The sequence below is a fragment of the Zophobas morio genome, unplaced genomic scaffold (assembly GCF_036711695.1).
Source record: "Zophobas morio isolate AGI-343-1 ecotype UQ-CSIRO unplaced genomic scaffold, CSIRO_AGI_Zmor_V1 ptg000021l, whole genome shotgun sequence".
Lineage (NCBI taxonomy): Eukaryota > Metazoa > Arthropoda > Insecta > Coleoptera > Tenebrionidae > Zophobas > Zophobas morio.
In genome coordinates, this window is record NW_026972126.1 from 9,710,791 (window position 1) to 9,733,909 (window position 23,119).

At 35.9% G+C, this 23,119-nt stretch overlaps 2 protein-coding genes and 1 long non-coding RNA gene across 4 annotated transcripts in view; 1 reads left to right on the plus strand and 2 right to left on the minus strand.

The window, feature by feature from the left end:
- Nucleotides 1-10,276, plus strand: part of LOC135131916 (protein singed) — a 57,723-nt gene extending 47,447 nt beyond the window's left edge. Inside the window, exons 5-6 of the mRNA XM_064059782.1 lie at nucleotides 8,918-9,373; nucleotides 9,476-10,276. Of these exons, the coding sequence (XP_063915852.1) occupies nucleotides 8,918-9,373; nucleotides 9,476-9,678 (659 nt within the window). The 3' untranslated portion in view covers nucleotides 9,679-10,276. The remainder of the gene's footprint in view (nucleotides 1-8,917; nucleotides 9,374-9,475) is intronic.
- Nucleotide 10,277: 1 nt separating this feature from the next.
- Nucleotides 10,278-23,101, minus strand: LOC135131918 (protein CFAP276). Its single transcript, XM_064059785.1, has 3 exons — nucleotides 22,863-23,101; nucleotides 10,515-10,776; nucleotides 10,278-10,465 (listed from the first exon to the last, which is right to left on the minus strand). Exons 1-3 carry the CDS (start codon nucleotides 23,048-23,050, stop codon nucleotides 10,325-10,327), a joined length of 591 nt encoding a protein of 196 aa, XP_063915855.1. The 5' UTR covers nucleotides 23,051-23,101; the 3' UTR covers nucleotides 10,278-10,324.
- Nucleotides 14,412-16,283, minus strand: LOC135132164 (uncharacterized). Of its 2 annotated transcripts, XR_010280978.1 has the most exons (4): nucleotides 16,168-16,280; nucleotides 15,959-16,115; nucleotides 15,434-15,815; nucleotides 14,416-15,375 (listed from the first exon to the last, which is right to left on the minus strand). It is a non-coding gene; the product is annotated as an uncharacterized LOC135132164 (long non-coding RNA). The 2 variants fall into 2 exon arrangements; XR_010280977.1 differs by having other exon boundaries at nucleotides 14,412-15,375; nucleotides 15,959-16,283.
- Nucleotides 23,102-23,119: the final 18 nt, after the last annotated feature.

A 23,119-nucleotide genomic window follows, 5' to 3' on the forward strand; every position in this document is an offset into this window, starting at 1 on the left:
AATTATTTTTTCTTCTGTAGAATGGAATTGAGAAATAATAGTACCTAGACTAAAAATTAAAAATTCATTTCTGTCATTTTTTCTAAAGGAAGATTTCATTTTATATATAATTTTTTAGTCAGTTTGCCTCAAATGGAACACCTCTATTTTTTAGAGAGTATATCATTTGCCAATAAAAGGTCTGCCAAAATCAGTCATATCATAGCAAGTAGTGAAGTAATTGTCGAAAGTTACTGTTACGATACTGGTGATTAAAATTGACGTGAGTAAAACTCAATAATTTATTTCTGACTAACTATTACAGCGATTAGGTACAAAATAACTTCGCAACTTAAATGCATTCGCTCACTCGACTTCTTGACTGAATAATCATTCCCAAAGATGGCCTCTATTTAAATCCATATTTCGGCGATCGAGCTCTTTCTCGAATTGGGTATTCGCGACTTCCGCTTCCAGGCTTTTCGAGCGCCGCTTCGAGACTTTCTGGGCCCGTCGCGACCCATAGGCGTCGTACCGGGGCGGCGTATGGGTTTATTTCGTAACATTACTATCCCACGCAATCGGTACTTAGCAGCAAGGGGGTATTAGACTGCTCCACCTCCTCACTGCGTGTTTCTATAATCCGTAAACACTTATAGTTTCGGCCACAAAATCTTGGGCAGTTCTGTCATTCCAGTGACATTAGCTCTAAAACAACAGGCTTTACGTACTTATAACCTCAAATTTACCATGTTTGTCATTTTGACGTAGACTGGAATGTGGATGATGACGTATGTCAAAATTTATTTTTTAAAAGTGTCAATCATTATGACAATAAAGCATAGACTACATCGTGTTTTTTTTTAATGACAGAAAAATACTGCCCAAGATTTTCTGGCTGAAACTACGTGGGATTTATAAACTTGCTGTTGACGTTGAAGTTTCCGTTGCAGTTACTGTTCCCACTGACATTGCTTTTAGAACTGACAATTGTTATTTATAAACTCCGTTGCCAAGTTACCTTTGAGAGTAACTTTGATGTTCAACTTTTGCCGTATTTAAACGGGTTGTAGAAGAAAAGAGGAGTTGATTCCTACAAAAATTTACCATTTTAGACATGTTTTAAGTTTCTTGTTGTCGAAATAAGTCTACGCATAGTAAAAAAAAGGCGAAATGTAGCCCCGCCCACCCGCCCCATCTTAATTATGATGATTTTTTTTATTATTCGTCGTGAGGCAAGAAGGCGGAGCTTAACTGCAAAATCCTTATTTCTCTACAAGAAATTAAACACATGTTTTTGAATATCGTGTTGTTCAAAGAAAAAAATAAAGCCAAAGATTAGGTCTCCCCCATACCCGCCCCGATCTCAGTTCTGAATTGTGATGAATTTTTCATTTGTTGTCAGATCGAGGGGCGGGGCTTAGTTCCAAGATCCATATTTGTCTACAAGAATTTACAATTTTAAACATATTTTAAGTTTCATGTTCTGTAAAGACGACTAAGTATATTAAGAAAAAAGGCAAAATATAAGCCCCGCCCACCCGCCCTACATCAATTGTGATTTTTTTTTTTAATCGTCGAGAGCCAAAGGAGTGGAATTTACTTGGAAAATCCTCATTGTTTCTTTACAAGAAATTACCATGTAAGACATGATTTTGAGCATTGAGATATTCAAAGAATACTTTATATATCAAGAAAAAATTAAAACCAAAAATTAAGCTCACCCACAGCTGCCCTGATCTAAATTAAGTTTTCATTAACTGGCAGATCTAGGGGCGGAGCCTAATTGCAAAATCCATATTTCTTACAAAAATTTACCATTTTAAACGTGTAACCAAGTTTCTAAGAACAAAAAAAAAATATATCACAATGGAGATGGGGTGGGTGGGCGTTGTTAATATTTTGCTTTTTTTTTCTTAATATGTATAATATTCTTTGAACAACATGATCCGCAAAAAAATGTTTTTAATATTTTTGTAATGAAATAAGCATTTTGCAGTTAAGTTCTGCCCCCTTGATCCACGGTGAATAAAAAAATCATCAAGATAGGGTGGGTGGGTGGGCTTATATTTTGCCCTTTTGTTTTAATATATATGTGTAGACTTCTTTTCACAACATAAAACTTAAAATAATAATAATAATTGCAAAATGCATATTTCCTTGCAAAAATGTACCATTTTAACCATGTTCTAAGTTTCTATTTGTGAAAAGATGGCTATGTATATGCATTAAGAAAAAAAAGGCAAAAATAAGCCCCGCCCACCCGCCCTGTCTCAATTCTGATGATTTTTTTATTCATCGTAAGCCGTGGGGCAGAGCTTAATTGTAAAATTTTTATTTTTCTACGAGAAATTACCATGTGAAATATGTTCTTAAACTTAAGTAATCGTGCTATACAAAGAAAACTAAATGTTTTGTTACTACCAACGCCAAATTTACATTAAAAATTTTACATGAATTTGTAGTGATAGCAAAACAGTACGTACATTCTTAACCTCTCATGGACTAGAAATATTAACAATTATATACCTCCAAATCTACCAGTTTCTAACATAATAATCGACACAATGGCATTCATTCTTCGAATTCGTCGTAATAAATTAGAAAAATCAGCCAATAACGCTAATAATTACCTAGCGGCAAGACCTTGAACCACTAAAACAGTGTTGAATTCGTTCATTTTTTGAATAATTGTTCGTTTTTGATATAAATTCCGTCAAGGACTGTATCATTAATGTTCCACTAATGCTGTTAAAATCATTCGACGTATTTTGAAGTAATTTATGGTATATTTTGATTTTAAGAAAAACATTATTTAAATAAATTATACTATTAGCAAATATTGAATATAACACAGACCTTTATAATACCTTATTTTGTCAGTGTGAGGATTTTCAAATGATTCTACGGTGTTGAACACACAAAAAAGAGGAAAAAACAGGAGACAATCTACATTAATATTATGTAATTTTATCATTGGATAACATTTTTATACCTTCGTCAATTTAATGAATAATTCAACATAAATCAAATTAAATGAACATTTATTGCTCGCTTATTCAAACAACTGTCACCGCACGCCATATCTTTCGGGGTTGAGGAACTTCCGCCCGCTCACAAAACCGATAACAAATCAGCTTTTGTTTTATTTTTATTTTTAGCCAGACGATAAGCGAATAATGAACAAACACAGATAATGGAATAAGAGAAAACGTCTTCGAAGTGGTCAATGTCAGCTGTTGAACATGGTTAGGGTTCCAGATGTTCGCACATGCCCGTGTTTGCTTTTTCACCGTTACGCACTGTATTGTTGTCATGAAAACGGGTTAATTAAAATTAGTGAAAAGCCGGCAACGTGGCGAGGGAGACGCGGCGCCCTCGCCACCAAAACAATCGATAGTCAACACCCCGATCCAAGGCCGTCTGGATACGTGGGTGTGGAAAACCACATGGCTCGTATTGTATACCTCGAGTTCTTGCGACGATTGACACGAACAGTACCGGATTGCGGCAGACATATGTCATACGGCCACAAATGTGACGATCAAAAGCAAGCACGTGATGGATAGAAAAAATGTAAACAAAATCGCGACAGGTGGGTCGTTATATACCTGTCACTGCCGTCACCGTCAAACGGTATTTTATGTCTTACTCGGATTTAACGCGTCTTGATTGATGGTGCATAAATCGCGCGCAACATTCTTCATTTTTCACCAAGAGCAGTATGTGGCGTTGTCCATTACGATAGTCACCCCAGCGTGACCTTGGATGGGCGTCGAAAGCGGCGGAAGTGTGCGTTTCCAAGAAATGCGCCCCGGGTGTACGATACGCGGATGATCGCGGCAGGTGTTGCTGGCGCTGTTTTGATTGGTCTTTCATGAATAATTATGCAAAGTATAGACGAGGTTCGCCAACAAACAGGTTGACCGTTTCCGGTAATTCCCGATCGTTGCCGTCGGCGTCAACAGAAAAGTGTGTGCCGAGTTTCCTTCATCTTTTAATTGAATGCAAATTTCATCAGCAGCTTCCTTCCGGGAGATAATTAACAGCGGTGGAAAATTGCAAAATTTTATCGCGGTTTGGTCGATGTTACTTTGTTCGTTCCAGACTGAACATTTTCTTACAATTAGGATTGCAAGTGTTTATATACTTGAGGATTGTTTTTTTTTCCGTCGTTGGTCGTTTTAATTGCTTCCTTTTTTTTTAATTGCGCAACTGTTGGGATGAATTATTTTTATCGTCGTGTTTTCCCACACTTTTCTGTGGTTGTTTTATCACGGGATATTTTTAAACTGCAAGTTTTTTCTTTGCTTTTTCGTTAGTTAGTGTTCTGTTATTTTCGTTCTACTATCGAAACATTATCATATTTGTATCACATTTCTATGTTAATAAGAATTATTTTATTGATAGTATAGTTTGTTAGGAATGTCTACTGGGTTATTCATTGAAGCATATAACGTGACATTAGGTACATATAAAATGAAAATGAGTAGGTATTATTTTACGAGGGCTAGCTAATAATACATACATTGTAAGTGCAATGTTATGCAGTTGTGGTCAAGGAGCCATTTAATAATAATAATAATAATCCTAATAAGGCCAATGTTTTTCTATTGTTTTATACAATATTCAATAATTTGCAGTGTGTAAAAGTTCATATGATTAGAAAACGTATTAATACATAATTATGTGAAAAAGTATTTATGAATACGTTTCCTGACTTATTTTTGTTTTAATGTCTCCTAATCGTTTTCACCTATTTTGAAAAAAGCAGTTTTTTTGTCGAACTCGAAAATTTTATGTTTTAATAAATAGTACACATCGGTCCCAAATTTTTTAATTTGCAAATTTTGAAAACAATTTTAAGTAGCGTGTAGTACCTACGTTGTGCAAGTAATTTAAAAAACTGAAATTTCATAGGTTCTACCTAACGATTTGTTCATAAAATAGCATTGTGGTATGTTAAATCGATACCGTTTTATGATATTGATTGAGCTACTCATAAAGTAGCACATAAATTTACGAGTTTTTTATTTTTGCCACATGCGAAATCTTTTTTTTTGGAATTCATTGTATACACATTTCAATATGTGTGATTAGTGATTACTAATTATAAATCATCGTATGTACATCTAGTTGGTTTTGAACAATCTGTCACTGCGCTTTTAATGAAAATTTGACGCTTATTTATTTCATCAAACAATTTACCACAATCAAAAAGTGACATAAATGAGAGTGTTGTGTGATTATTGCGATTATTACTTGATCTTCAATTAGAAGAAGAAATTTTCAAAATTAATCCCGTTTTGCTGCACTGCACTCTCGCACTTAAGAAAGTTAAGTTAATCATCACAACGAGGCGGCAAATTGCAGGAAATTTCAAAAGTCAACTTAAACTACCGTGTTGTACAATATAATAAATTCAATGTGTCGATAATAAATAATAATTAACACGTAATTTGGCAAAACATATTCTAAACGATTTGTATTTTTTTTCCAGAATACATAAAAATTTTATGAATTTTATATAATTCAAATCAAGTTTTGACAGACGAAAAAGTAAGTTTGTTTTTTTGTCGATTGTATTAAATTTAAAAACTCCTTTTGTTGTTTGCTCCCGTAATGTCACACTTAAAAATTGTTTTACGTTAAAAACAATTGAACTGGTGGCCGTTTTTAATAAAAAATTAACTTATTCTAATCTGCTTCAAACAAATTGTTAATAAAACAATTTGTGTGCTGATTAACATTTTGTTAGGTTACGTCACCTTTTATACAAAGATTATAGTGTTTTGCACTGATCTTGTCATGTTAAACATAGTGCACTCTAAGATTGACACAGCTGTAAAACTGCGTTGAAGCACAAAATCGGTCGGGCCAAGTCCACTTATTATATAAAAAAACCACCCCCTTCTTAAGTGTGCATGTTACGCTACTGACTGACAGCCCGTTGCCAGATTCTAATGACTCACCATGTTGAACTTAAAATGTTGCTAATCATCTCCAATGGTTCAACTGTATAACTGGTTATATACATAAAGTAAATTATGGTAACAAAGCAACAAAATATTTAAGGAAAGAAATTCCATAGAATTGATACTAGAATCATTTGTAGATATGTTGTATATTTGTTGCAAAGATTCACACGTATTTCGTAAAAATTTGAAAAAAGTTGTATGGCCGTAAAGTTATTTTCAACGATGCAGTGTTCTGTTTTTAAGGCGTAACACAACTCAGTTTTGTCAAATGGAATATCGCATATACTTTTACATATTCCGATTGACGTCTTCTTAGGTTTTATAACCACAATTTATTTTTAAAATTCTGATGCTACGTTGGCACGTTATTACAATTTCCTTGAAATTTTTTAGCAAAGGAAGAATTCACAAAAATATATCGCAATAGGCTTACTTCTAAAATCTGTGTTACAATACTTTGTGGAGAGATAAATAAAGGTGCACGCTTTGTTGTGGTATAAATAAAAATGAATCTTAAGATACAGAGTGTGTATAAAAAATAAATTATTACAATTTTCAAATATATACATATATGTATGTACAATTTTTTTTTTTTTTTCAAATAAAACACTGTATTTTATTTCTGCATCTCATTGTTTTTTGTTTTCCTTCTTTTTTATTAAGTGTTTTCTATTTAAAGTTAATAGTTATTGCGATTTGTTACTCTTTTAAGACATACATCGACATATTGGAAGGAGAACAAAAAATTGTCTGAGATAAAATACATGTTACTTTGTTTGAAAATTGTAATGTTTTAGACTTGAACTATACATATATTTAGTTTAATTGATACCACAACAAAGCGCTTACTTTGTTTAATCTTTCTGTAAAATATTATATCTTTTTTTTAATAGATTTTTTGTGAACCCTTGCATTGCTAAAAAAATGGGTCTAAAGTTATTCAGACAGAACCTCACTCACCCCTAAAGTATAGTCCAACAACTCCTGCTTCTTTAAAAATTATGAATTTATATTTTTTTGTGATAACTTCTATAAATTAAAAAAATCTTCGGGCTACAAATCAGGGACGCTGTGTGATTCTCGAGCAGTTTATACTAGTACACCTACGATAAATAAACATTTATAGTAACCCTGTATAAAAGATTATTATAGAATTTAGATTTTTTTTGCAAAAGTTTGTATGCCTAGAGTAAAAACTTAAAGGCGAATTCATAGACCACAAGTACAAGAGTATGCTATTTTATGAAGTTTAAATCTCAAAAAATTGAAAGGACGTCATCAAATCATTGGTGGAGATAATCAGACAAATTTTGGTTGGAGTTTTATAATCTACGCGATATTCCTAAAATACATATAAAATTTGACGGCCATCAATCCAGTAGTTTCGATATTATCTGCATAATTAAAGTCGACAGAGACGACAGACAGACGGAAACGGGAAACCTATTTTTTTCGTGATGTAGAGGTCATGAACCGTACTTACAGGAGTAATATAGTAGAATTCTTTTAATTTTGGCAAGGTGTTGTAAAACTGTACCAATTAGGACATTTTGTATGTTTCTATTTCTGTCTTCGTCGGACAGATTATATCACCTGCACCAATCATTGTGTCAGACAAAGACAGAACAGAAACATACCGTTTTACAACAATTTACAAACATTAAAATAAATCTACTGTATGCGTCTAGTATGTATGTGTATATGGACGAATGAATATTTCATCATATTTATATATTATATTAAATTATTAATTACCAGTGATTGGAACAATTACTTTTAAAAAATAATGCATTACAATTACTCATTATTTTTCAAAATTAATGCATTACTTTAAAAATTTCTTTTTGCAATTTGAAAAATTTTATTAAGACACAATTTTAGATATTTGTTGTATGGGTCCAAAGGGTAAAAAAAAACGTGTTAAAAAGAAAAAGGCAATTAAATTTAGAAAACCTTAGAGGGTGGACACTCATAAAATTTTATTGTCGGATTATGAGGGGTTTAAAAGCACGGGCCCTATCGGTTTCCTGATATCAATGGTTTCCTGCTATAGATTTGAGTGGACCAGAAAAATGGCTACAGTTTGTTTGACCACAAATTTTAAATATTCTGCCCCTGTTTACTCAATTATTTATTAACATATTTTATTTCTGTAAAGCGTAACGGATTTTTTAATGCAGTTTCTACTAATGTACCGTTTTGAAAATTAAAAATTGATCCATAAATACGAAAACCAGATAATCCCATACTCATTACAACACGTTGTAGGTTTTTTTACAACAAAATTTAAAAAACGGAAAAGCAATCTGGGTAGGGTTTTTTGCGCTCATTTAAACGGTATGAAGTTTATTACAATTGGACGTATACATGAATAAAAATAGATCACTTCGGTTCCTTAAATGGAATAAGTATCTCTGGATTGTTAAAAACAACTTGCCAATCAACGAAACTAATAATTGGGTATTTTTTTGCTTTTTCATCACACAATGTGAGTTTTTTTTAACTTGTCTTCATTTATAATTGTTATTAACTTTTTTTACATGCTCATCCTCATCTGACAAACAGAAACATTAACGCTCTTTTATATTTTATAACCTCTCGACACAAACGCAAAACTCGGATCATATCTTGATAACCTTCTCAGTGCAATTAGCGCACAAGCTTCTAAGTAACATGCCTGCGATTAACTTAAAACTGCCGTTAAAAGACACCTACACGGAAATGCATATTCTACGTAGCTGTCAATCGCCCATTTCCCGCATCAAGACCTCTTTGAATAAATCATGCCTCCAACTACCCATTAATGACCCCATAAACGTGCGTATGTTGATATCACGCATCGATTTAATTAACCAGAACATGTTTTAATTGCCGTGACAGTTGCAGACGCATCCGACTATTACGCTCCACCGCCCGCCGAGCGGTACTGACAACCAATTTACACCCATTTTTTTTTCTAGGAGTGGACGTTACTGCCAATCAAGATGAGATCTCCGACCATGAGACCTTCCAATTGGAATTCGATTGGAGCACCAAACGGTGGTACATCCGCACGATGCAGGATAAATACTGGACTCTGGAGACCGGTGGCGGGATTCAAGCCGCCGGCGATAAGAGATCGTCCAACGCACTTTTCGATTTGGTGTGGCAGGGTGACGGTTCGGTGGCTTTCAGAGCCAACAACGGACGCTATGTTATCACGAAGAGGTCGGGGCACTTGTATGCCACTTCCGACAACATTGATGATAATTGCAAGTACTTCTTCTATTTGGTGAACCGACCGATTTTGGTTCTCAAGTGTGAACAAGGATTTGTGGGGTACAAGTCGGCCAGTAGTCCTAAACTAGAGTGCAATAAGGCCACGTATGAGACTATTCAAGTGGAAAGGGGCGAAAAGGGAATTGTGCATTTTAAAGGTATGTACTGTTTTTCCACGGTATTTTGACAATGTAACATATTCTGTAGTTGTTGATTTTTTGGAAAGAATCGCTTTATTATTGTTTTTACGTTTTTTATAGGCCAAAACGACAAGTACTGGCACGTTGATAGCGAAGGAGTCACAGCTGACTCTGACACACCCGAAGCATTTTACCTAGAACTCCGCGAACCCACACGCCTTTGCATCAAAACTGCCAACGGTAATTACATGACAGCAGGGAAGAACGGGTGTTTCCGTTTGGGAGATTCTTCGATCGAAAATGCCACCCAGTGGGAATACTAGGTTATTTTTCATGATTTCTTGGCTTTGTTATTTTAGTGAGTTTTTTTGAGATGATCTATTTATTGTATTTATGTTAGTTTTTAATATGCTCCTATTATTTTAAGAGTTAATGTGATGTTAATGATGTCAAAATTTTTTAATTAATTTAAGTACTGAGTAAAATACTAGCCAATGATTAAAACCAACTGCCAAATTGTATGGCCTTCACACCAATCTACAATAAAACCCGTTGATGTGGTACTGAATTTTTTATGCTTTTTTACATACGTATGGTAGTATTTTCTACACTATGTATATACCGGTTTGATTTGAGTAGATTTATGTACTTATACGAAGAAATTGATGTTGTACTGTACTTCGCAACACTACTGTGTTTAACCAGGTAATGCATTTAATATAATTTTTAGTGTCGTCCAAGCTCAACCATACCGGTTATTTTTACATATCTTAGGTATAAACGAGCTTGAAATTTTTACCAAGATGATGGTTCATGTACTTTTATAATAGCTTGTAGCAATATAAGGGTCCGCCCTCCATTTTCCAATGTATATCTTTTTGTATGATATGTAATACTTATAAATAAAACACTTAATCGACACTACCTTAATTTATTCCCGTGACAAATACTAACAGCCAACAGAAACCGCTAATACTGATAAAAGTTTCCGTCGGAATCTTGTCTGGAGTAACCGCCGTTGGTTTGAGGCGAATGGTGCGACGAATTCATCAATTTAACATTGCTGGGATGTCTACGTTCCATAATACCACTAATAATAACAGGATGAGCCTGGAAGAAAATTAAACACTAAACAAATATAACACATTCTTGTACATACAGGATTTAATTTGAAAGGTAGTATGTCTTCATCCAATTCCTTCGCCAATCTTAATCTTTGCACTTTTGCCACTACAGATTCGATCCTTGCACGAGCTTCTAACGACGATTTCAAATCCGACGTGTTTCTTAGTCTTCTCCAAGTAGATTTACCCATTGTTTCCGCTTGGAGATAGACATCTATTGTGTCGGGAAAAATTTCCATGGAGTGGTCGTACGGCGAATCCAAGATGAAGTCGAGATCATCTTTGGGTATCAAATTGCTAAAACACAAAAATAAGATCTTTATTCGTTTCTGTAAAATCGTCTGAAGTTTTTTAACGAATTTCTTGAATGTGAAAAATTAACCCAGTTGGTTCCTTTTGGCAAATTAACTAGATTCTGCATACTGTAAGTACGTCGTGTTGATCAGTATCGTCAAAACAAATAAAGTATATTTCAGAACTCAAAACTCAACAATTTATTTGTTAATAACTCGATTTACACTATTAACTACTACAGCGATTACGTACAAAATAACTTCACAACTTAAATGCATTCGGTCACTCGACTCTTGACTAAATGAATCATTCCCGAAGGTGGCCTCTATTTAAATCCATATTTCGGTGATCGAGCTCTTTTTCGAATTGAGTATTCGCGACTTCCACTTCCAGCGCCGCTTCAAGACTTCCGCTTGCATCCGCGCGGCCTATGAGTCATACTACATACGAGAAGAAACGCGTACATACTAGACGACCCATAGGCGTCGTACCGGGGCGGCGTATGGGTTTATTTCATAACATTGCCCCCTCCTTAGTTCTGATCGTCCCGATCAGAAACGTCGACGGTGTCCCTGTTGTACTCCATGATGCGGTCTAACTGGACGATCTTCATTTTCTTCTTCGGCCCTCGTCGAATTCTGTAAACGACATCGTTGATTCTCGTCACATTATATGGACCTTCCCAGTCTGGTGACAACTTCGGCCAACGACCTTTCCTTCTTCGGAGATTATAAAGCCACACCAAATCCCCTGCTTGAAATCCTACTGAGTTACCCTTAAGGTCGTAGCGTGTTTTCATTCTGTCGCTCGCCACCCGGATCTTGTGGCGCACCGTGTCGTGAACGCTCAGCAGCTTCTCCTTCAAGTCATTTTGGTGACCGAATTTAAATCAAAGTTTTCGCGCTGAAATTAATTAACAGCGGCGCGAAATCACATTTGAATAATTTGAATTTGAAAAAAAAATTCAATCACAAAAAGGAAATCGTTAAACATAGGCAACCTGGCGCACGGAAATGCTTGCTTGGTAATCAGGCGATTTAGCCCTAGGGGTTTCTAGTTACAAGGTTGGTTGATGGGTAGAGAGAGAAACTGCATGCCGTAAATTCAGTCTGAATGTGCTGGTGTGAGTGTAACCACGTGGTAAGAGCTAGATTTAAATTAGTTGGTTTGGTAGTTAATAAAATGGGAGGCGGCCTTTGTTTAACGACAATCAATCGTAACTTTCATAATGATACAGTTGTCCCCAACCCGCGCGGTTAATTCTTGCGGCCTTTTAATCGGAGAAATGCGGACTTTCGGTCAACACGAAACACGTGCTGTAAATTTGTTTCATTGTTTGTAAATTCACCAATCAAGTTAGTTTTTCTTAATAGTCAGCTAGTGCAAACACAATTTAACAATCAGGATTATTTAAATAAACCACTTGTTAGAAGATTTCATGAAATTCACTTAGTCAAGAAAACACCTTATTGTTTAATTACGAATAAGCTTCTGGATGCATATACGTAAGCGTTACATTATAACACTTCTTAATTCTTCACACAAGATTGCTGATAGTTAATTTACGGCAGTTAAACAAGTTCATTATACTGCGAACTGGCGGGGGTTATGATATTTTCTTCCCTTAGGTGGTTATCATCGTTATCATGATTAATTCATCGGGACATGCCTCACAACTCCACAGATTGATTAATTCATCGAGGCATGCCATCACAACGCTACAGATTGATTCATTAATCGAGGCATACCCTCACAACGCTACAGATTGATAGAGGTCCATCCTCGCGACGCTAGAGATTAATAACATCACCGAGACGCTTTTTCCTTGGAGCGATTTTAAAATTTACATCACCGAGACGCGATGATTGGATATTTTTGTGTTTGTTTATTATGTGTTTTGTTGGGGTAACCAGTTCGCGGTATTTTAAACTCTCAAAGTAATTTGTTTTTTTTTTAAGTGACCAATTACTTAGGTCATGATATAATTTGACATAACGTAAACTCTTTGTTTGAACCGTTAATAAAGTATGGCAAATATTAATCTCATGTAAATTTTGTTAACTCTGCAATTTTCCATCTCATACAATATTTCTCAATCTCACAGTTTTAACTTCAGTAATTTTAGTTGTTGTATAATTTTAATTGGACGTAAATTTCATGTTCTACAGTTTTAACCTCACAGAATATTTCTATTTGTACAAGTTCATTTCACACCAGATCTCTTGTTTCATAAATCCTTGCTAAGTTTTGTTTTGTAAATACTTTGTTGATGAATGTTTCTATCATGTAAATTATTTGATGTCCAACTTTAATCTCACATAAGAATTATTATTTGTTGATTAAAATTTCACAAGGTTGTATGGCGAATCTAAATGTTGTTTACTACTCTTTGAAACTTTAACAGTTGTTCAGTTGTTGTTAATATCATAGTTATAAGAGATTTAGAGATTGAATATTTAAAAATGGAATTGAGGTTAAATGACACAGAAAACGTGGCAGAAGCGAAGTTCGGTTCCTAGTCGAGCTGGCGAGATTTATCGTGTCACCTGTACAAGTCCACAGGTTTGGATAGATTCAGGGGCGGCCGCCGATGTTCTTGGCTTCTGCCCATAGCCGAGATCCTCTTGCGGGTCTGGCGACCGTAATGGCCTAGTTCCGCAGGGCACGTTCGTAATGGAGATATGCGTGTGGGGTAGGCTTTGCGATAGATAGAATCACCGTCGTGGGGGGAGAACAGCTCCAGACCGGTAGCCCCAAACTCCGCTTGTGTTACAACACCCCAGGTCCCCAGGGGTACTCTTGTTGTGTTCCTGTTAACTGCCGTAACTTTAAAAATCTGCCGCCACACGCCCGTAATAACTTGTGTATTTGCATCCAGTTACTTAAGTCGGATTTTGCTTTATTTTATTAAATTTGTGATATTCAAATATTTGCATTGATTTACACAGATGTATAGGATTTTGCGTTTGTTCGTTTTTCATATGAGTATGTCTGTCAATTCGCGAGTGTTTTCTTTCATATATCTTAAGGTGTTTGAAATGTAATATTTCGGTGAATAAAGCCCCAGGGGGTTTTTAGGAATGAAGACCGATGACGCCGTGACCCTGCAGAGTCACCAGAAGGGCACGCTGAGTCACTGTCGCTCTTCGTTTCTTTTCCTCCTAAGGAAGGATTTCGACCTTTCTAATTTTGTCTATTATTTCTTGCGCTCTCAACTCACATGCAGTATATGCTCACTTGTATGAAAGAACGTCTTCCCGCCATTTTTCAAAAACAAAAAAAAAACACACAACGTAGGTTCCTATTTGTTAGACGACAGCCAAGGTCAAACTTTAAATTTTTAAATTTTTCGCGGGCCTTTCAATTTTTTTTTCAAGGTCAATTTAGAGGCGGGAAGTTTGGGTTACTACATCCAGAGATAATAGAGATATGACAGCTCGCGAAATTAAGCGACAATAGTCCTTATGTACTGCGCCCCAAACCGTCACTTTCGGGCGCGCTATTTAAATTTGAGTGAAACTTTCGTAGCGCGGCTATTTGATTACCAGGGATATTTCCAATCTTAAGAATATACCAAAAGTGGTTAATCTTTCTTCCAAAAATACTAGGTTCCTCATAAACGGAAAAAGACAAGATTAAAAAAATTACATTTCATAGATTTCATCATTAAGTTTATTCGAAAAATGATTGTATTATATCTAACATTTGTTGGTGTTTTTGTAATGTTTACATCCTGACTAATAGTAAATGGATAAAAAAAAACCATTAAATTACTCAAAATGGTTGTATTAACTTTTCTTATCCTTTAAAACTCTAAAATGTGTATACACAACACAAACTGTACAATTTTATAGCGAGGATAATAATAAAAGTACCCTCTAGCCCATTAGACGATTGTTATTACAACCTAACGTTGAAATTCAAGGACGACACTTTAAGGGGTACAAATACAGTTATAATATTGAATGTTACCTTTTCATTGCGAAGATGACTTTAGTCACTTTTAGTTCTGTGCGGGTGTTAATAAAATTATTTTTATCCTCTTATTATTAATAGTTATTTACATCACACTTTATTTGAATATAAGCAAATACAAGCTATTGTTCTGTATAAAATATATGCAGCACAACCCAACTGGTAATTGTGCTTTTGATTTAGCAACATTTTGTGGGGGCTAACAAATCCCACAAAATTGTGCAACATGTAATATTTGTGTATAGTCTGTATTTATTGACTTCCAACCACTATCACCCTGAAACTTTCTCTTCGTCCACCTGCATGTCGTAAAACCTATCTTTATTCGCCCTTCCCAATAATTCTTATCCTTCGAAGATTTCAAGTACCTTCTAACAACCCTTTCGACACAACCGTTTCACCGCTCTCTACCGACCTGTCTTTTCATTTTCAAAATCACAGACTCTAACACTCTTCCCTTATCTACTGAACCGACAACATAAAAAATAAATACATCACGAACGCAAGTCCTGTTTTAATCATCTGATCACACCACAATTCTTATCTGTTAATGAAGATATCTCCAATTTAAGTGAGAGGTACAACATCCCCACCATAATTAATAATTCCCAACCACCTCATAATGCCCTAAAAATAGATAGGATAGAGTACAAAGAGTTTGATTTAGCTGAACAAACTATCTTACGATAAATATGTGGATACTCAGTGGATGCATGCTTAAAACACTCTTCTCAGATATGCTGTGAATATACAAATGCATGTGGCAGAAATTCTAGAGACTATATTATTGTCGTTTCCAAGCCCACAATTCCAAAACTTTATCTTATGGCAATCTTAATGTTCCGTATGAACAGTTTGCAAAATTACATTGAACAATTAGAAAATGCCTTCAGTAGTTCATTTGAACATAATACACTTTTGCTTCCAGTTCTTAGACAACTTAAAAATCAGCTGGCCTTAATAGCATCCATGTAGTAATCTCCCCCTTGATTACCTTTTGTCATTATTTGTGCGATTACGTATATTTTATACATTGAAATTCCATAATAGGGAACTACAGAAGCAACCTAAAAAACAGAGGAAATTAATTATTTTGTCCCATTTATAGAGCATTTGCCAGTTCCATTGATTAATAATAATTAATTATAGCTGCAGAAAATCATCGGTTTACTTATCGATGTTATTTTTATAGAACTATTCCTGTACTTACCAATAGTATATTGTTTGTTAAAATGTATGTAACTGTAATAAATACATACATACATATGCAGTTAACATGACTTTTCTTTTATAATTTGAAACCATCGCATCATATTTAATTGAGGTTATCTCAGAGTTCGTGTTTTTCGTTCGTTATGTCACTTTTACTAGTAATATATTTAGTAACATTTAACATTGATGTTAGGACATCAGGTTTACCACCACAAATGTTGCGCCCCCAACCGTCCTTTACGTCAAATTCTGTGTTCACTTCGCTCCCATGCATTTCTTATGGAGCATTCAAAAGCTGTCATATCTCTGTTATCTCTGCTACATCATCGATGTAATCTATAACCTTCATTGGTTCTTGACTCGGACAGCCGAACAAGATGTCACAAGACAGACGAAGTTCTCTTCCGGAAACTATCTGCGCCGGTCTGACCTGTCGTGTCATGGACAGCTAAACGATAAGCCAATAGGAACAGTGGAAGGTGTCAATCTCAACCTTTCTGGTGTTCGTCCACCACGTTCGAACGATGTTCTTCCATTGTACGATTAAACCGCTCGACCATTCCACCTGACTGGGTGCAACGGCGTAGTCCTCGTCTTCCGTATCCCTAGGACTTCAGTCACCCTTTGGAATAGGTTTGACTCGAAGTTTCTGTCTTGGTCCTAATGGAGTTCCGTTGGGACCCCAAACCTGCTGACCATTATGTACTTATTCCCGTCCTCGGTTACCGGGAAAGGACCCTCCATTTCAACTGCAATTCTTTCGAAAGGCGAGCCGACCTTGTATTGCATCGGCCCTCTCGTTGTGGTCCTCGGTCCCTTGACCGCCGCACAGGTCGTACCTTTCTTGCACCAGTTCTTGACACCTTCTCGATAACCGACCCAGCAGAATCTCTCCTTGACTTTATAAAGCGTCTTGCGTCAACTGCATGGTGGTATGTTTCCCATCCGGACTCTCCCAAGCTCGCTTAAGCAATCCGTTCTAGAGACGTAGAGAGTGCCACTGGGCCCATAACGCTTTGAAAGAGGGTGACTCGTCCGATATTTCCGACCAAGCTGGTCGTTCTACCCCATCCTCTTTCCATTTCAGCAACGGCCTGATCTACACGTCCTCCTCTTGGTCTTTTCTAACCTGGACAGTAGTCCATTCTTCATCTTCGATGACTGCTGTCCTACAGTTGAACGACGTTTCACGCTGCTCGATCTTGTCGCAGTGTTTGCAATTCTTACACGGTCTTCTCGACAAATAGTCCGCATTATTGTGGAGCTTACCAGCCCTGTGTTGAATTTTGAAGTGATACTGTTGGAGTCGTTCAAGCCTTCTAGCCACTTGTCCTTCGGGATTCTTCATCTGAAGAAGCCATGTGAGGGCTGCATGATCGGTTCTAATCAGGAATTTGCTTCGTAGCACAGTAGTTCTTCTCGGGTTTGAAACGTACGCTGCTGAAGTACTCGGTAGCTTTTTCTTACTTGTCTTGCACCTGTAACAATACAGCACCTATTCCGATGTTGCTCGCGTCTGTATCCCGATGATTGAGGATAGGATGGAATAGGACTAAAGCATAGTCTATTCTTCAATCATTTGAAGGCTGCCTCACATTCAGCAGTCCAATTAAACTGAGACTTTAAATCCGCCAGCCTGTGCAGTGGAGCAGCAATATCGGCAAACCCGTTGGCAAACCTTCTGTTTCCCAAAATATAGTCGTCTTCAGTGTTAGCCACTAGAGCTCAATGTTTTATCTTCAGCTGACCAATGCAGATTTCTACCTCTGCTTCACCCATGATTGGCTTCACTCTTCAGTCACGGTCTTCAATCTGATTGTTTCGGGAATAGTCCTTAGATCTTTAGCTCTCAAGAGTCCTCTACGTAGGACTGAGACTTCAGCTCCAGTATCGATCCTGATTGCCACCCAATTCCCATTAACCTTCCCCGGTATAGTTGAACTACTTCCTTTGGTGAAACTGCCTATTTTCACTTCCCTGGGGACCTTATTTTTACCATCCATTTGTTGTGGCAGTTTTTCCAGTACCTATCCTCTTTATTCCGTCGTTTTCTTCCATCTCTAGTTCTGCCGCTCTTCTTAACCTTCTTAATTTGAACGTCGCGAAAAGTTGGTGGTGCGTCGGAGTATGCAAGACGTACCAGTCTCTTGACATCTGCTTATTTAAGGGATTCTCCAACTTTCTGGATTAGTGTCTTCACTTGGGCTGCAAAAACCTGTCTCAGATGTTCATCCGCAAATCGAAGTTCCAGAGCAGCAGTTAGGGCACTGTATCTGTTTCTGTCTTCTTCGTAGATAGTTTGGAGTATCGACGTCGCTGCTGCTTCAAACTGCTTCTCGTATGGTTGCTGATTGAATTGTTCTGGGGGTAGACACCAAATTATAGGAACCAGATGTTGCTGCATTTTTGAATATTTTTTCAAAGTTCTTCATTTTACTCTCCATTCGATCTTTCATAATTTTTATACGATCTTCCATTCTGTTCTCCATTCGATCTTCTGTACATTCCACTGATTTTTCTAACTTACTCTTCAACTAATGCACCATTGAGATCATATTTTCTCCTACAATATTTCCCACATTTTCCAAATTTGTTTTACGTCCTTCTTTGATTTTTTCTATTTCGTTTTTATTTGCTTCCACTTCCTTTTGGAATTTTTCAATTAGGCTAGTGAATATGTTATCTTTTTGTTTGTCTGTTTTTGTGTCCATCATTTCCAGTTTTTCGTTCATTACTTCCATTCTTCCGCCCATTTCTTCTTTCATTTCTTTATTTCTTGCGTCCATTTTTTCGTCCATTTTCTCCATTGTTGCGCCCATTTCTTCTGTCATTTCTTTATTTCTTGCGTATATTCTTTCGTCCATTTTTACAAACATAGCTCATGAATTCTTGTTCAAACGCTCGGAAATCGTCGTAAAACCAGTTATTAATTTCAGATCTCACTTCCGACACCAATATTACGTTGATCGATGATTTAAAAATCGGCGTGGGTTAAACTCAACAACATATTTCTCAATAGCTCAAATTTACACAACCGATTACACAGCGATTACGTACAAAATAATTCCGGCGCAACTTGGCTGGACTCTGGGGCCAATTCCAAGTTGGTGCCGCAAGTCACTGGTGCAGCGCAACTTTATAATGCTAATTCGGGTATCAAATGCTGGTTGCTAGGGGCGACGGAATCAACAAACGCAGTTGTGTCGAATTTTCCATTGAAATTTGCACCATGGAGTTGCGGCACCTCTAGTAGGCAGTGCAAGTTGGCGCAATTTATCTCGAAAAATTGCGTTTGTTTATTCCGTCACCCCTAGCAATCAGCATTTGATACCCAAATTAGCATTATAAAGTTGCGCTGCACCAGTGACTTGCGCCACCAACTTGGAATTGGCCCCTCTGTCTTCACTCAACTCGATTTGTTAACTGAATAATGATCATTCCCGACGGAGACCTCTATTTAAACCTGTACGTTCTTCGCGATGGATCGAGAAAGCCGCTTCGAGTTTTTTCTCGGCCCCGTAATCGAGACTTCCGGTAACCCGCTCCAGACTTGTCTTTATGGAACGCGCCCGGCTAGCGTCACCGATGATGACTCACCCATCATCGTCGTACACACTAGAAAGCTCTCGACGGCACATAGGCGTTGTACCGGGGTTGCGTATGGCTTTATTTCGTAATAATACTTTGGTTCTAAAACACAAATATTTTACAAACTGAATTTTTTACGATATTCTGCCTAAATTTAATGTGGGTACGGTATAAATCACGGTAAAGGAGTATGTTGTAATGTAAGTTTCAAGACTGGTTTACCTTGTAAAAGCTTAAAACGAAGTTATCAAATTTTTGATCATTCTTATTATAGACAAATTCTGGCGAGCGTTTTATCCTCTAAAGTCTATCTACTGAACAGATGGAGTGATCACGTGCGCCTCGTGCCTACAACATCCAAGCTTACGCGATTACATGAAAATTAAACTTACAAAGACATTTCTGTTTACAAATGCATCTTACATTTCTCGTTTTTGAAACAACATACAGTATGATCAAAATGTTTCTCATAAGGGGTGGGCATGGAAAACAAAATCTCACAGGTAAGGATAAAAATCTAAATAATATAAAGCAATGATTAGTTTTGTGGTGTCCCGATTTGAAAATTTAAATTTCGCGCCGAGAAAAATGCGGCGAAACCGCATTTGAAAAATAAAAATTATAATTCCAATAACGTATTAGCGTATTAGGTTGGTAGTTTAGGAGTTTGGAATGGGGATGTGGATTTTAAAGGGTGTTTTTTAGCCCCACGTCTTGTTTTGGTGTTGTGAGTTAAACACGTATTAAAACCAGGTACATAGAGTTTTATTTGTAATTTCACCAACGGGAATTGTTTAAACAAACGGGTGTAATTAGTGTAATGTAAAGTAATTTAACGTCATATGTTAAAATTTTTAACTGTTCACGATTCTAAGACAATTGAACTACAATAACGGAAATGTTTCCGTAAAGTACCTGGAAGGTACCAATTATTCATACTTAACTTATTTTAGTAACGAATAAATAAATAAATACATTATTCACACTTCATAACTTCTCACTCGAGATTTAAAATAATTCATTCATTGTATTTAAACTAATTTTAAAAATTGATCCATTTTGAGAGAATAGGTCTTGAAATTTTCATCAGTTAAATTAATCTCGTCGTGGAGTCGAAAACGGGAGGCCTTTAACATTTTCTTACACGTTTAATAATTTGTTAAGCTTGAACTTGAACATTTGGTCGCAAAGTATGCCGAGAGTTTTCTGGGACAACCATATTATAATTTGAATCATACGGAATATGTGTCTGTTGTGGTTATTTCACATGTGTTTTGGTTTATGTGAATGGGAAATTAAAATTCATTCAATCCACGATGATGTAGTTTTTGTGAACTAATTTTGCTTTAATCAATAATAATAATCAATAACGTGAATTAATGGGTAATTTGACATCTTCATAAAATGTGATATAACCAAAACGTGTTTACAAGTTTTTTTCTCATTGTCATTCTTCACGTGAATGTTTATGTGCAATACCGAATTTTCGCCGCCGTGAATCTTGCTGGCTTCCTCCTTTGCGACGATGGAAGTAAGTGTCGCGTATATTATTTAACAATTAAACAACACAACACATTCATTATCACAATCAATAACTACCCATAGTATATTATTTTGGGAGCCCATGGAGATTTTTTTGTAATTATTAAAAACAATTTTGGGCGACTTTGGTGTTCTAGTTTTGGAAAATAAAATTCTGACCTGACCTGTTTTTGAGTTAATTTTGGGACCTCGTTTTTTTTTTAATTTAAAACAATCTTGAGGTTCTAGGTATTCCTGTTTGGAAAAAATTTGAAAGTCCTTTGGAGCCTCTAGTGTCTTTTCTCATAATAATTTAATTAAATTTCTTAGAGGATACGTCATTTGCTAAAATCAGTCTTATCTAAGCAGGTACTAGCCCCACCCACCCGCCCTCTATTTTCTAATTGGGATCTCATTTGCCAAAATCAGTCTTATCGTAGCAGATACTAGCCCCGCCCAGCCACCCTCTCTTTTCTTAGGGGGTATGTCATTTGCCAAAATCAGATTTATGTTAGCTAACTTTTACAAAAAATGATCAAAATTTTGAAACATTACGAACTTACTAATATGCATAACGCAGGAATTTTCAACATCTGTTCTAGTGTTTAGTTGGTTATGCTTTAATGGATTTTTCTTTCGTTGGTTTTGTTTTTGTTTATAATTTATAAATGTCTTATTCACGCATTAGGTGCGTGTAGTGTTGTCAATTTTACTTTTATAAAAATACGTTTTTTTTTTTTGTAATCTACATCATCATACGAAGGGGAGCAGTTGCGTGGCCAGCTAGGTTACTCGATTTAACTCCACTTAATTTTTTTCTGTGGGGTTATATAAAAAATCAGACCACAAAGCATCGAAGAACTCCAAGAAAGAATATTAAATGTGGTTTCTGATATTCCTTCTAATATTCTAACAGATTCAAAGTTAATGGAGAACATTTCGAACATTTGTTGTAAAATTATTGTTTCTTAAATCTTGATTTGATCTTTTTTCAATAACGTAAATTTTTATTTTAATTTTTCAAAAAGCTTTCATATTCACTATTTACAATCATTAAATCAGAGTACTGTTATTTCCAGAAAATTTTGTAATTTATTTGGAAACAGCATTTAAATCAGTCTGTTAGGCTGGCACGTTTATTTCAGTTTATGTACCCTAAGTTCTATCATTTTTACAATGATTAGGCACTAGTATAATTTTTGAATAAAGTGTTCTACGCCAGGACTATAACAGGTGATAGTATTGTCAGGCTAGCTACGATTTTCGAATTTTGAGCATTTTATTTTGAGAATTTATTTTACCATGTTGAGAAAAAATAAAATAATGCATGCGTTACATTTCTGAATTCAGAAAAAAATGCACTATTTAAAAACTGAATATTTAACTACTAGTGCATTAAAAAAAATCATGTTAACCCTGCATCTCAAAAACAAATGAAGTATAAAATTTAAAAAATCGCAGAAAATAGAACTTGAGTATTCCTAGGGATAGTCCAAATTTCAAAAAGATTCAAGAAACCGTTCTCTCGATATTCAATTGCTTCCATACTTTTTAGCGATCCTGTATGTAGTGCAGTAATAGGATTTAATTTTGGTACAGAAAAAAAAATACATTATAGTAGAAGCTAAGAAGTATCTTCTTCAACTACAGCCTGCAGCATATCAGGGAAATTATTACGACGAGAACGTCACTCACGTATAACGCAACACTTCCAACGTTCATTAAATTGCAAAATATAACAAAAACAACAAAAATACAACAATACAATAAATAATAATAAAACTTGGACTCACCTAAAGGGCCTAAAGTATGCGTATCTGCGTGCACTAGCCAACGTATGGTGCGCGTGCATCCGTTCGTAGGGTTTAAGTAAATATTTATTATCTCGAAAAATTTCGTCATCTTTCGGGACGTCTAAGGGCTTTTCGAAGATTCCTTCGTTGTCTAATTCCGGAACAAATTTTCGATTTCGGATACTCATGATGGAAAACCAAAAGGGTGCACCTCATAATTTGGCATCTAAAACTGATTAGTAAATGAGGGCCGGTTA